This window comes from Sceloporus occidentalis, unplaced genomic scaffold (assembly GCF_023333645.1).
Source record: "Sceloporus occidentalis isolate IW3139 unplaced genomic scaffold, rSceOcc1.0.p SCAF_5, whole genome shotgun sequence".
In the NCBI taxonomy this organism is placed as follows: Eukaryota; Metazoa; Chordata; class Lepidosauria; order Squamata; family Phrynosomatidae; genus Sceloporus; species Sceloporus occidentalis.
The window spans coordinates 167,455,667-167,470,664 of record NW_028316985.1 but is presented as its reverse complement, the minus strand read 5'-3'; the positions used below and the strand labels follow the sequence as shown (position 1 = coordinate 167,470,664).

General features: G+C 40.3%; 1 protein-coding gene across 2 annotated transcripts in view; it reads right to left on the bottom strand.

Moving 5' to 3' along the window:
* Positions 1–1,973: 1,973 nt before the first annotated feature.
* Positions 1,974–14,998, bottom strand: part of STPG2 (sperm tail PG-rich repeat containing 2) — a 261,402-nt gene continuing 248,377 nt past the window's right edge. Inside the window, exons 13-14 of one of the 2 annotated variants that reach the window (XM_089526095.1) lie at positions 2,998–3,158; positions 1,974–2,515 (exon numbers count right to left, since the gene is read on the bottom strand). In XM_089526095.1, coding sequence (XP_089382221.1) covers positions 2,482–2,515; positions 2,998–3,158 — 195 coding nt within the window. In that variant the 3' untranslated portion in view covers positions 1,974–2,481. The remainder of the gene's footprint in view (positions 2,516–2,997; positions 3,159–14,998) is intronic. The other variant, XM_089526096.1, reaches the window with a different exon arrangement.

The following is a 14,998-nucleotide window of genomic DNA, read 5'->3' as shown; positions in this document are numbered from 1 at the left end:
TCAATATATTAAATGGGACAACTGTATTAAATGGGACATGAGCATCCATGGATTTTGGTATCCATGGGGGGTCTGGGAACCAAACACCAGTGGATACCAAGGGCCCACTATGTTTGTGTGTGCACACACAAACACATATGAATGAAACACCTGGATACTGTAGGCATGGATCCTCTTTGAGCCTGAGGAATGAATTCAACTTCAGATACGTTATTGGATGATATGTTCCAGTGGTGGCATGGCTATCAGAACTGAATCTGATCCCTGGTTATTTTTTTTTCCAGGTCCTGAAAATTCAGTCATCCACCAGGGTCCTTCAGGTTTGGGAGGTGGGGACGCACAGTCACTGCCATTCACTATCAGTACCCTTCCCCACAGCCACCAGCCTGATTTCATTCTTTGGCATGTACTCAGAGACTGCATCCTCCCATGTTACATGCCTTTTGGTTACATGCCTCTTGGAAAGCCAAGAGATATTCAGGAGCTGCTGTTAGAGACAAAGGAGTTGACACAGAATTAGTAGAGCTGCTTGCCTAAGCTGTGGACATGAGGGTGCTCCTCCTCCTCTTACTCCTTCTCCTCCTCCTCCTCAAAGCTGGGGCCATAGGAGGCTAATTACTTCTGGGTTTTTGTTTCCAGCTGCTACTACTGCCATCAGAGGTCTTGTACTTTACCTGTGGCTTCTTCCAATGCCACCCACTCCTCTCCTTCTCCCCACTCACTTGTGCTATTGCATCCCTCTGCTCATCCATGGCTTTTTCTCCAGCAGTTGAGCCCCAGTTCTACTCTCTCTGGCAGCAAGGGCAGACAGGCTAAAATGGTTAGTATTTTGTATAATATTATTATTATTGAAATTCACTGATTTTACAGTGGATGTTAGAAACAATCGACAAATAATGATAGTGGGAAAGACAGCTACAGATGTAATCATGGCCTAGGCCTCCTTCCAAACACAAGGACCCAGCAATTTGTACCAGGTTTCCTCTCCTCTATTGGTGGCCAGAGGCAAAAATAAGAAGGGGGGCAGAAATACCAGCCTTACAAAAAGCTGAGACTGGAAATCTGCAAATGTACCTTATTGATTACCTGTTGCCTACCTGAATTTTGGATCTTTTCTTTGGATCTCTTGAGTTTGAAAACAGTAAAATAAAATTTATACTGAAAACTTCCAAGAGTATTTACAAATCTTCAAACCAAACTGCTAGTCTGAACACACATTCGCAAGAGATAGAATGGAGCTTCTTCTGGAGGGATGTGACCAACTTACAGGTCCCCACTGGGGCAGGTAGGAAGGCCTTGTTTCATGAAGCTGGCCTGTAGACAGTGTTTCCCTGTCTCTGAGCAGGGGCATCGCTAGGGGGGTGCAGGCCATGCCAGGTGACTTCCCAAAGGAAGGTAACACCATTGCTCCCCAAATATCTGCCTTTTGGCACAAATGGGCTGTGACATTTGCCTGTGTCCCCTTAAACTGCTAAAGAGGGGTTACATGAGTGGGGGTAAGCCTCAGTGGGTGAAGAAAGGAGAGGCCCCAGAGTTTTTAAAAATAAATTATAAATTTTAACATTTAAATGTGTGTGTGTTTATTTAAAAATATTCTTTAAAAAAAAGCTTCAAAAACACATCTTACCAAACATTCACTTTAACCACATGTAAATACATTTAGGCTATGTATATGATATTGTAATTTAAAGATATAATTTTAATTTTGCTAGTTGTTTATGTCACAAATGTTACCACAGCATTCCATGATATACGGGAATTACGATTTACAAGTAACATTAATACAAAAAACACAATACTACACTGGCATATATTATGAACATCTTCCAGCACAATATCCAGAAATGTGGGTTGACATTCTGTTGAGGGTTAAAATAGCACAAGTCCAATTTATGCTATTGAAATTTACTTTTTTTGGTCACTACAGGGCTCAGAATTATGAACCAACTGCACATAACCAAAATCTCCCCAACCCACAGAGCCCCCCACTGTCATTTCCATTACGTTGGAGAGCAGTGAAAGCAGTGAAGATGCATGCAATTTCCTGTCAATGTATACGCTGCAAGGATGTCATCTGAAGGGATAGCCTGAGGTCACATAGAGATCCCTATGGATGCCTGGGGGCAGGTAATACTAGGAGTCAAACTTAAAAGGAAAAAAAATAGAACTAGGGAAATGAATATAGCAATTAATTTGCTAAATAATTTTATTAAGTCTGGAAGTGCACACACAGAAAATATCAGCAATGCGTGGGAAAACTCTGTAAGAGACAGAAATACCAACAAGATAGGGAAAACTTTGCAAAAGAACCTGGTACTATTGAGAAAAGCTCAGAAGGAAGAAAAATTAAGAAGCAATTTTAAGAGCATCTTTTATATATATTTCTGAAGGTTAATGAGGCAAATTTGGTTCATCTGAACAGTTGATGGACACCATAATCAAACCAAAGAGATTTATTCCCCAGGCAACCTTGAGAAGGATTCATTTATTATCGGTTACTAAGGCTTCATCTTGCCTGTATGGAAAAAGAACAAAAAAGGATGATGCATTTAATATGAGTTTCATTATTGCCCCTTCCTAATGCAGATGAAGGTAAACATAACTTTATTCCATCTTCCTTTTTATTAAATATTAATGTTCTAGGCATTTGTAAAATATATGTACTGATATGCACTTTAATGTTCTCCTAATCAAGAAATCAGTCTATGTCTATCCAACTAACAGTCCCCAAAACTCTTTTTTCAGTGCCTACCAAATGAAATAAAATCTTCTCCAGCATTTCCATTCAAAAAGATTATGTGGCAAAGTCATAAGTAAAAGGAGATGAGCTACTGGGAAAATCTTCCATCTACATTTAATTCCTGTAGTTTTCAAATCTTAAAATCAAAGTTATTCAAATAGAAATTGTTTATTTTATTCACGGTTACAAAATTTTACAGGAAAAGAGCACTGCAATTTACATTTTTTTAAACAAATAAAGAGGGCAGCTATACTCACTTTTTTGAGTTCATTTCATTGGATGCACAGATACCACATAAAAATCCTTGTCTGGATGGCAGACATCTATAAGTTGAATTGTATGCTTGAATCACAACTGGGTTATTTAATGTAGTATTGTATGTTCTCTTCAGGACAGTATCTCTCAACAGTGGGCTCAGCTGTGAAAATAAAAACAGATAAGATTACATTATGGATCTATCTTGCATATCAGTAATGACACAGCATACAACACATTGAGAAATGGTTCAAGAAAGGTAGCTTTTGGAAAATAACATTAATGCTAGCCACATGAACTTCTAAATTACTCCTGTAGGAAGAACATGAGGATTCTTTCGTTCAGAACTGGTCTTTTGGGACAAAATCAGATAAAAACTAATGTAGAACCAGAAATATTGTGTAGGTACTGTTGTATAACTATAGAAATGAATCAGTTTTCACATTTAGAATAAATATACTATTATAAGTTTCCATGCTTTCAATGAAACCTGATTGTATAAATTATTGTTGTTATGTGCCTTCATGTAATTTCTGATTTATGGAGATCCTAAAGCAGAGGTCGGCAACCCCCAGCCCACGGGCCGGATGCGACCCACGGAGGCGGCAGGACTGGCCCCAGCCCAGTCCTGCCGCCACCTCCTCCTCCTCCTCTGCCCCAGGCTGCATGGCCCTCCTCCTCCTCCACCGTACGGAGGAGGAAGAGGAGGGACGCGCGGCCTGGGGCAGAGGAGGCAAACAGGAAAGCCCCACGCCACCCTCCCCGCCTCCCCGCACGGGCCTGCGCCGCCCTCCCCGCTTCCCCGCATAGGCCCGCGCTGTCCTCCTCGCCTCCCCGTGCAGGCCCGCGCTGCCCTCCATGCCTCCCCGCGCGGGCCCCCGCCGCTCACCTCCTTCTCCTCTGCCTCCTCCACCCTGCCCCCAGGCTGCGCGGCGCATGGAGGAGGGGGAGGAGGAAGAGGAGGAGTAGGGAAGAGAAGAAGGAAGAGGAGGAAGAGGAGAAGGAAGAAGAGGAGGAGGAAGAGGAGGAGGGGGAGCAGAAGAAGGAGGAGGAGGAGGAAGAGGAGGAGGGGGGAAGAGAAGAAGGAAGAGGAGGAAGAGGAGAAGGAAAAGAAGGAGGGGGAGCAGAAGGAGGAGGAGGAAGAGGGGGAAGAGAAGAAGGAAGAGGAGGAAGAGAAGGAGGAGGAGGAGGAGGGGGGAGCAGAAGGAGGAGGAGGAGGAAGAGGAGGAGGGGGAAGAGAAGAAGGAAGAGGAGGAAGAGGAGAAGGAAGAGGAGGAGGGGGGAGCAGAAGGAGGAGGAGGAGGAGGAGGAAGAGGAGGAAGGAAGAGGTGGTGAGTGGCCAGAGGCCTCAAGGTTTTTTAAATTTTTATTTTGGGTGCTTTTAATGCTAACAAGTCTCCCTTGGTTTGACAATGATAGTGTGGTGATTGATGATGATGATGATGATGATGATGATGATGATGATAGTCAGCTTGAGAGGCATGCAGGCACTGTTTCTTAAGCCGAGAGAGTGTCACCTTCCAAAGTGTGTTTTGGGTGCTTTTAATGCTAACAAGTCTCCCTTGGTTTGACAATGATAGTGTGGTGATTGATGATGATGATGATGATGATGATGATGATGATGATGATGAGAGTCAGCTTGAGAGGCATGCAGGCACTGTTTCTTAAGCCGAGAGAGTGTCACCTTCCAAAGTGTGTTTTGGGTGCTTTTAATGCTAACAAGTCTCCCTTGTTTTGGGCGCGGCGGCGGCGGTGGCGGCGGTGGTGTTGTTTTTGGTTCTTTAATGGTGATATTGATATCAGAAAGCCTCTGAGGCAAGGCCAATGTAAATTGCTGTGATTTTTACAAACTCATGCTCAGTGACGAAAAACCAAAGTCCCTTGACCAAGTACACACTTCTGAGAAGTACACTTGGTGCAAGAACAGTGAAACCACCTTGACATGTTCAATATGCATAGCCATGTTAAACCATGCTAAGTGTTAAACCCAAGGGGGTTGGTTATGGAATAAGCCTCTGAAATATGCAAGAGGCCACATTAAGTAAAGCCATGTGAAATGCACAAATGTGCTGTTGTGTGTGTTTTGGAATGCAGGTTGGGGGTGTTTGGCCAGAAAGGGACCGAGGAGGAGAGGGCGGGCACACGCCTCCTCCTCCCCACGGGGCTTCGGAGGAAGCTCCGCCCCCGGCGTGCGGCTCCACCCCGGAGGGTGGAAGCTCCGCCCCCGGCATGCGGCTCTGCCCCGGAGGGTGGAAGCTCCGCCCCCGGCATGCGGCCCCGCACCCAGAGGGTGGAAGCTCCACCCCCCTGCTTCAGCCCCTCGAGTTGTCTGAGGGACAGCAACCCGGCCCCAGCTCAAAAAGGTTGTCTACCCCTGTCCTAAAGCAACCCTATTATGGTCTTTTTGGGGGAGCATTCAGACTACCTTTTGTACCGATTTGTAACCTGGATTAAAAGTCGGATGTTCCCATTGGCACTGGTTTAAACACATCAGAATTAGGGTCGTTCACACTTGATCCAGGGCAAATCCCCCTTGGAGCAGTTTTTCCAAAAGTGGATTATTTCCCGTGGCCCCATCCTCACTAGCCCATTTGCATTCTCACTAGCCCTTTACGTCGATTGGGGTAATTTGCCCCTCTGAAGTTCACATTTGCAGTACCGCTTTAAAATGGAGCCTACTTTGTTGTCAATCAAATTCACTTCTGCTTTTGTCAAAGGTGACATATCCTACAGCCATTGGCCAACCAAATGGGTGCTTGCTCCCCTCCTTTTAAAAAAAAACTGGAGGCATATTCTGTCAACTTGTCAAATTTAAAAACCTCCAGGTGTGTGTGTGTGTGTGTGTTGTGTGTATTTGGGTCATTACAGATTATGGCAACCCTAAAACGACCCCATCCTGGGGTTTTCTTGGCAAGATTGGTTCTGATATTTGCCACTGCCTTTCCCTGAGGCTGAGAGAGTGTGACTCCCCCAAAGTCATGTGTTTCCACAGCCTTCCCTCTGAATGCCAGCCTCTAGCTTCCGCTTTGCTTCCAGCCCAGCATTTCCTCCTCTTTGGAACTTCTTCCCTTCCCTTCCCTTCCCTTCCAGCCCAAAGCATTCGCATAATCTGTCACAATAGTAATAATAATAGGAAGAAGAAGAAGAAGAAGAAGAAGAAGAAGAAATGTCGTTTTCAGGGGAGGCGACCTGAATGCCATCTTGGCCACCCCAGAATGCCACTTTTCCTTACATACGTATACACATACAGCACAAGCATTCACACATTGTATCAATTTGCCAAACTGAAAGGGACTCTGGAGACCAGGGTTCAAATCTGCGCTCAGCCATAAATAAATAATAAACAAATAAAACTTTTATTTATATCCCGCCTTTCTGTGACAAGACAATCAAAGCGGCTAACAACACGTTAAAATCCACATTTACAAATTTATGTCCCCAATTCCCCCCCTTAAAACAGGATTAAACAAGTTACAATTAAAACATCTATTAAAAACACAATAAAAATACAGCGAGGACAGAGCAGTGGGCTGATATATGATGTGAGGGGCAGTCATTCTGTGGCCGAGCACTTTTATTCAGGAAAGGCCTGCCGGAAGAGATCTGTCTTGACAGCTTTTTTAAAGCTGTCTAAGCTGGCAATTTGACGGATCTCGTCCGGCAGACTGTTCCATAGTTTGGGAGCAATTGCAGAGAAGGCCCTCTGAGAGGTAGCAGTTAGTCTGGTTTTTAAAGGCTGCAATAGATTCCTCCTAGAGCCATGGGAACCCACTGGGTGACCTTGGGCAAATTACACTTTCTCTGCCTCAGAGGGCAGCAAGGACAAATCCTCTTTGAACAAATCTTACGTAGGCCCCATTTTCACTAGCCCATTTGCTCTCGATAGAACTGGGTAGATCCAGTTGCCCCCATACCGAATCAGCCCAGTTACAAGTGTCCACTACCCTTCTCAAACCACTGTTATACAAATCCTACTCCATTTTTCACCTCTCAAAGGAGTGGCAGCAAAATAATATGACAAAAAATGTATGAAACAAAAAGTCACATATGATATTTTTCCTGCAAGAAAGTAACACATGTAGAGGAAGCACTCCTCTTCGTACACTATCATGAATAGTGGAATAATGAACATTTTAATTTACCATAAGTGAATTCTGATGAATAAATGTTAGCTTTACTTTGTTTTAATTTGTTGTAAAGTCCTTTAAGACCCATGGTGGGAGAAAGGCAGGATATAAATTAAACAAATAAGCATACATTCTATTACCATATTCACTATTTATAGTGAAACAAACAGAATTGCACACTTTTTAAGCCAACATGTACTGTATGGCATGTTGGCTATGTCTGAACATTCAAATGCTAGCTTACAAAGACAGGATATACATGAGTAATACCAACACCCTCATTTTGCTCCTGCTCTGCTCTTCCCTTTGTGCTAATGACAGAAATCATGAAGCTGTTGGTGAGGGGAAAAATAATTAATAAATAATAAAAGCTTTATTTTTTACGCCGCCTCTCTGTTGGAGACAATCGAGGTGGGTTACAATTAGAACAAGAACATACATACCCCATATCCCAATCAATCCCTCCCTCCCCTAAAACAACAATTAAGCAGATTAAACATTAAAAGCAATACAATTAAAATAATCAGGGATGGGCAGATGGGGCACACATACTCAGTGGAATGGTAGATTCAGATTCGGTTGGTGGTTGGGTTTGCTATTCAGGGAAGGCCTGCCAGAAGAGTTCCATCTTGACAGCCTCTCTTCCAGCAGGCCATTCCATAATCTGGGAGTGGTAGAAGAGAAAGTTCTCAGGGAAGCTGCAGTTAACCTGCATCCTCTGGTGGAGGATGAAACCAATGTCTACTGCTATAGTTATTTAATGCCCCATACAGACAGGCCAAAATACAGCTGCTTCGGGTCACTTTGGAGGTATGCTGTTGAAATGATGCATGCATCCTAAGAGGCCAGAAGGTGCACCAAAGCTGCACTCCAGTCCTTAGGAGTGGAGCGTTGCTTTGGTGCTGCTTCCGGCCCCTTAGGATGAATGAATAATTTAAAAAGCATACCTCCAAAGGGGAAAATATGGCTCAGAAAAGACACATAAGTTTGCAACTACTCAAATGAAACTCTGACAGCCATCTAACTATTGAAGTCTTAAATATCAGCATGCAAGTTTGAAGGTCATTGAAAAATATCATGTAGCAAAGTAACACTTAAAAAAAAATAGTCACCACTTTCTGGGAAATATCTGACCAAAATCAGCTTCTCTTGTAATGATTTATAATTCATTCTCATTTTACTATCCTTCCTCTCCTGTCCCTTCTAAAATTCTTACTTTTCAGTTTATCAAAACACACATATGTAAGAACTAGTTTCAGGAACTATACACATATGAATCTTACAGCAGTGCATGTTAAACAACAGAATAGCAGAATCCCATCTTCTACTTTAGGTAGTTTCACAATCCTCTGACAGCAATCTGCCTGCAGAGGAATACATTTCAATTCATAGATCTTCCTAAAAGGAGATCAAAGTGGTGTCTTCTGTATTCAAACTGACTTTAAAGTTTCACATTTTATCAGGCTGTGCACTGTCAGTAAGAAAAATGTCTTAAGATTTTACAGAAATATCTTCCTGTCTTATTAAAACAGTAGTATGTAGGATATTTTAATTTCCTCTATATATTTCAAATGCTTCAATATATACAGGCACATACTGTATATACTCATGTATAAGTCTACAATTTTATGTTGAAAAATTGATTTAAAAAAACCCTGAGTCGACTTATCCACGGTCAATATAGGTACAGTATTTTAACACACACACATACACATGGTGAAAGGCAAGAGTTTAATCTGCCCTGGAAGCACTGACCCTCTTCTACTATCTCATCGATCCAGCCTTCAGTATGAGCACAAATAGTTATGCCTGCTGGAATTTTGTAAATTCTTTTGGAATTATTTCTCTTTGCTTCGTCTTTTACATCTTTTCATTACATGCCCCTAAGTTTTACCCTCGACTTATCCATGGGTCATGTCAAAATCCACAATTTTAGCCCCAAAACCTGCCCTCGACACATATATGAGGTCGACTTATAGTCGAGTATATACGGTATATTCCTGCATGGCAGAAGGGGGTTGGACTGGATGGACCTTGTGGTCTCTTCCAACTCTCTGATTGTATTATTCTATACTTTTAAAATGTGTATGGAAGCATACAGAAGTTCATACATTTTTTTAAAAAAAAGAGTCTGGGACATTTTATTTAAAATATTTTTCACTGTGATATCACTTTCTGACAATAAAGAATAACTGAATCATGAAAAAAGAATTGTGCAGCAACAGACAAAATTGCATAGAGCTGCTGCTCTGCGACAGTGATATTCAAACTGTGTACTATGGAATTCTAGGGTTTCTTAGATTCTTTCAGGGCATCCTTGGTTTCCCTGAAAGACAGATCAACCAACAGTATTGATCTTTTCTGGCAATATAGAAGTGTAGTGGATGTATAATACTGTGTACTTCTTATACAGGACAGTTGGCACAACAGGTCTGGAACAATATCCCATGTGAATTCACCATTCAGCCCCACAGAATAGTTGCAACAGCATAGGTATGGAGGCTTTGTCTTTATACAACATGTGAGCTGAAATGTAACTATGGAAACTACAGTCTTTCTTACCTACATAAAATGCAGGGGGGGGGGGCTGGATTCAGATCAAGACCAACTCAAGGGTAAAAATCATGTTGATCAGTCTACACAGATATTGATCTAGGGAGCAAGCAACTTGACTATACATCAGACAAATCAATAGTTGTCAGCAAAATATTCTCAGAAGTACTGAACATGGATCTGAGACTGAGGTCAGCAACTATATGTTCAGTGCGAAGGACATAAGTTCAGGCACAGAACTATTGAAGCAAGATCCAAGAAAAAGTGGGGGGATGCTACAAGGTGTGAAACAATCCTTTTCAACTTACAGTATTAACTTATATCCAGCAAGAAATTAAATGTATCTTTTTCTAGTTTCTGAAGGTACACACCTGACATGCATGACTTCATTCTACAATTTTTCAGGCTCTATAGATGTCATTAGAATTTAAGATGAAGGATTAGCAAAGGACATTTTGCTTCCTGAATCAGATCAGCAAATGGTATCCCTGTTATGCTCACATCAAGATACACATCCAATCAAGTTACAGTTCTATCAACCTCTTGTAATAAAATGCACTGTCTACAAAGTCAGTGCCTCTCAGTTTTCAAAATACAAAAATCAGGGATCAGAAACAATATGTTACAGATAACAGCTTTTGTTTCTTCTCCCTCTGTATGTATGTGCCTGTATTTTGTTTTCTAATCTCACTGATACCCTTTCAGTGGGTGAGAAACCTCCTTCCCCTCAAAAAATCCATGCTACTTCTTTCTCAAGTTCAAAATAGGGACCAAAAAAAAAAAAAAAAAAAACCCCGAAAGAAAGAAAGAAAGAAAGAAAGAAAGAAAGAAGGAAAAAAAGGGGGGGGGAAGAGAGAATGAAAACATGGATGGGATTTTCATTTTGGTAACACTTCCAGTGCAGTAACGTAACATACATTTAAGTGCCAAGTTAGAATTAATGGAATCAAAATAAGCCTCTGCCTTTCAATGAAATGTTACTAATGCCAGTCTTTAAACCTTTTGGTATAAATCTAACACAGTATTTTTTTCCACTAACTTTCACTACTATTTCTGCCCAAATCTATCACCTCACTCTGCCTGATTGGTAGGGCCAATCCTATTATGATGCAACCTTACAATTTCTTCATACCATTTTAATGATTTCAGTGACATTTGCATTTATGGAGCTGTTCCAATAACCATCAGAAAATCTGGATCACAAGTGGATCTTTCCCATATTGCTCTGAGGGTTGTCCCATACAATTGATAACTTCAATACGTTCAAATTATTGATAGATATGGGAAGGATATATAGTGCAGAGGTTCAGATATTACAGTATGATTACTTGTAGTAGCTCCCTAGCGTGAGAAGAGACTTATGATTGCATGAGGACATAGTCCTATGTCTATTTAAATAGCCAGAACCTAATTCAAAAACTGCAGATCTTGGGGACACTATAAAAATATTTTCCTGTGCAGGAAACTAGTGGGAATTCCACTGTAACCTAGCATGGCTCCTCAGGCACCTATCTTGTGACTTGGGCCAGCCAGCATACAGTACTTAAGAATTTGATTCTATATGATTTATTCACTTGATGTCCGGAGGCTTGAAGTTAGATGTGCAAAAAATGCACACATATCAAACTGGAAATTGGAACAGAATATACTTAAAAGCCAAGATCACCAAATTAAAGGATACAAAATGTGATTTTGTGAGAAATCAGATAGTTTCCACTGAGATTCTCACCTACACATATAACCATTTTGTCTAAATTGTCTCAAGATAAAGGTTAGTTAAATATAAGCTCTCTAGGATTCTAATAGCAATATATATAGTGGATTGTGCCGCTACAACAAGATTCCTTTGTCAAGAAAATATTATTCATTCCTATTAAACAGCATCCAATCAAAAAAGAGTTCATGAAAATTCAAAAGGATGCAAGCTGTAACCTCTCTGAGATTACAGCCTTAGGCAATGCAATTCTAGTGGATGCAAAAAGCTGATATTGTTTGGCATTTGAATTTAAAATTGTTTTAAAATAGTTTTTTTCCACTGAACTTTATTTAGAATCGAAGTAAAGATGCTGGGCATACATATTAATTTTTTTGTTCATAGTCTACTAGCCACAAGAGGGAAATCCAGCCTTCCACTGTATGTCTGTATTTTCACATTTCATTCTGTCTGGAACTAAATAATGGCAGCATCTGGCAAAATAGTCTATTTCTCTCCATTAATCCCAATTACTTTTTTTGGTAACAATTCATTATGTATATGAATAAGAGTGTTACATTATTGTACAAGTCTTGTACTGTACAAGTCTTTTGAACCTTTAAATCTCTTTCATTCTGTTATAGGCCAAAAGATTATATCAATACAGCACACACCACAAATTTATATTATCATAATAACAGACCGATTCTGACAATCATAAGGTCAGAAGGTTGGCAGTTCGAGGCCCAAGCACCACATGATGGAGTGAGTTCCCATCACTAGTCCCAGCTTCTACCAACCTAGCAGTTCAAAAGCATGCAAACATAAGACAATAAATAGGTACCATTTTGATGGGACAGTAATAGCATTCTGTGGAGTCATGCTGGCCATATGATCACCGGAATCGTCTTCGGACAACACTGACTCCTCAGTTTAGTAATGGAGAGGAGCACTGCCCCTACAGTCAATTACGACTAGACTTTCATGTCGAGAAATCTTTACCTTTAATATAAACATCAGACATGTTGGAGTGAACTGAGGAAATAATGCTAAATGAATTGATCTTAACTGGTGAAGCATGGGATACATTTTTTTCTTCAATATTTCCAGCACCAGAAAATAGAAGCATTTTAAAGAAATCAGCACTTTGAAACTGCAAGGAACTAAGGGATCAATTGCAGTGACTCTTTTGACTGACATATTTTCTGCTATAATTTGTCAACATACTTCCTTAAAGTTGAAATACTGTACTCCTCTTACCCACTGTTATAACCAGCCATAATAATGAGACATCTACATGGATCTTGCAACATATTTGGGGAAAACATCCACTATATTTTCAGTGGATACTATATTATGTAATTGGGTTAATTTTAGTGCTGTTTCTCATTAGGAAGCTTGGCAAAAGTATCTGCATAAAATAAACATCTAGTAAATAACATTCTCATCTGTAAATACTGTACTAAAACAGGGATATCCATGTAGCAATTTGGCTAAGTAGGCCTAATCCTCCTAATAGCTCCAATTTCCATCCACATTACTTCCTGGAATGATAACACAAAAGCAGTAGATCCATTTTCTCATCTACAATTCAAATGATCTGAAAACACCTGTACATTACATTTGCATGTACGTAATCAAGTGTTCTAAAGAGACCCCCCCCCCCCCCAGGTTCCTGATTAGGGAAGTAACAAAAAGAGCTTGATTCAAAGATATAGCTTTGCTAGTCTGGATCACTATGTAAAGGGATCTTATAGCACCTTTGAGACTAATTGAGGGACTTCATCTGATGACAAAGAATTAGTCTATGAAAGCTCATGCTACCAACTTATTTCTCTCTGTTAGTTTCAAAGGTGCTACAAGACCCCTTTGTAAAAAGAACGGAATTTATCAAAGCAGGTGATAACAAGGCAAACTGACTTAAGATGCTACATGCTTTGGGCCCTTCTTCGGGAGAAAGGTGAGATATAAATCAATCAATCAAATAAGCAAACAAACATACTGCACAGTCTGCATTTTGTTTAAATGTGTTGATTCACAGTAGAGTGTAAACCGGGGATGGGCAACTATGGAGTGGATGGGGGCCATCAGCACCCCGTTACACCACGGTGTATTCAGTGGTGTGTTTTGGCACACCAGAAGTAATATAACATAACTTCTGACTGCCATGTTGACCAATTTTAAGATTTCTTTTTTTTTGTCAGGATTTTGGCCGGGGGGGGGGGGAGGTTAGAGGGGAAGAAAACTGCTGCATTGGGGACTTTTCACTGGTCAGAGGGCAAAATAAAATAAAAAATACTTGGAAATCACCTGCCAATAATTACTTTCAAATCTGGGGATTTTAGGGGCTTCTGGTAAGTTGAGGGAAGCAAACTACTTCATTTGGGGGAGAAGATTCTGGATGGTTGGGGGTAAATTTTACCCAAATTATCTTCCCTTCAGGTTTGGCTGCTTTGAAGGGCTTCAGAGACAATGCCTAGTAGGTCCAAGGGACACATGAAGTCTACAGACCGCACTTTGTCCACCCAGGCATAAACTTTTTTTTTTTTTGTATTTTTTTTGTATTTTTCAAAATCTGTCTTTTAGAATTGTCGGAAATATGGTCACTTCAAACAGTAAGCTGGAGCCCAAATCATTTTATAAAACCAGCCCACACAATAATGAATAGTTCATTTTGAGTTCCATCTACCTTTCATTCTCCAACAGCAATTTAGTTGGATACCTCTGTAGTTGTTATTTCTTGAGGCTCTTTGCAATAGTAGTTAGGATTATGAAATGAATCCTTCCGAACCTCCTCTGTATCCCATATGTGTTTGGAAGATGGCAATTGTCTAGATGGCAAGCTTTTTAATATGATGTTTCACTAAAAAGCTTATAAATGTTAGGTACTGTACTGTATAAAAAAACAATAAATAGCAATTGGAATAATTGCAAGACTTTTCTGGTTTGCAAATGTTTATGGGTCTCTTTAACTGCTGCACAGAATCTAGGTCTGCAAAACTAGAGAAATAACTAGGATAAACAGTTTAGAGATATTCTCTTATATGCTGAGTAGTTTTGGGGGGTTTTGTTGGGTTTTTCTTAACAGAAGATGCAATGATTTCTTTATATCTTGTAATAGCATACAATATAACATTAAGCTAAGTGAGAATTCAGAATGCAATTCATAATCCTCAATTGCTTCTTTGAATCTAAATGCTTGCCAGCATGCTTATATAGCATTTCCATGGTCTATGAAAACCTCCGGAGAATACTAGTATAATATTGTTATATTACATGCACTTCAATAGGCTGAGTGAATGGCTTCAGAAACAGATAAAATAATATTGTCTCCAAAACATTATCATACAACTCTAGGATAATTTTTCCAGATCACACAGTATATGAGCTACGTACAGTGTGAGAGGCAATTTAAAGGTTGAATGAACTGTGCTGATAAGAATCTACAAGCTGTCAGCAATTTTTGAAATACAAAAACTGAAGGCTCATCGTCTACATTAATTCCATCATTTACTTTTTCCTCTATGCTAGTCATTTTATTGCAGATTTCAGACTCCAGAACATATATTCAGGTAATGACACTTTAATGACAAAGATACAATTTTTCCAATCAACACACACACACACACA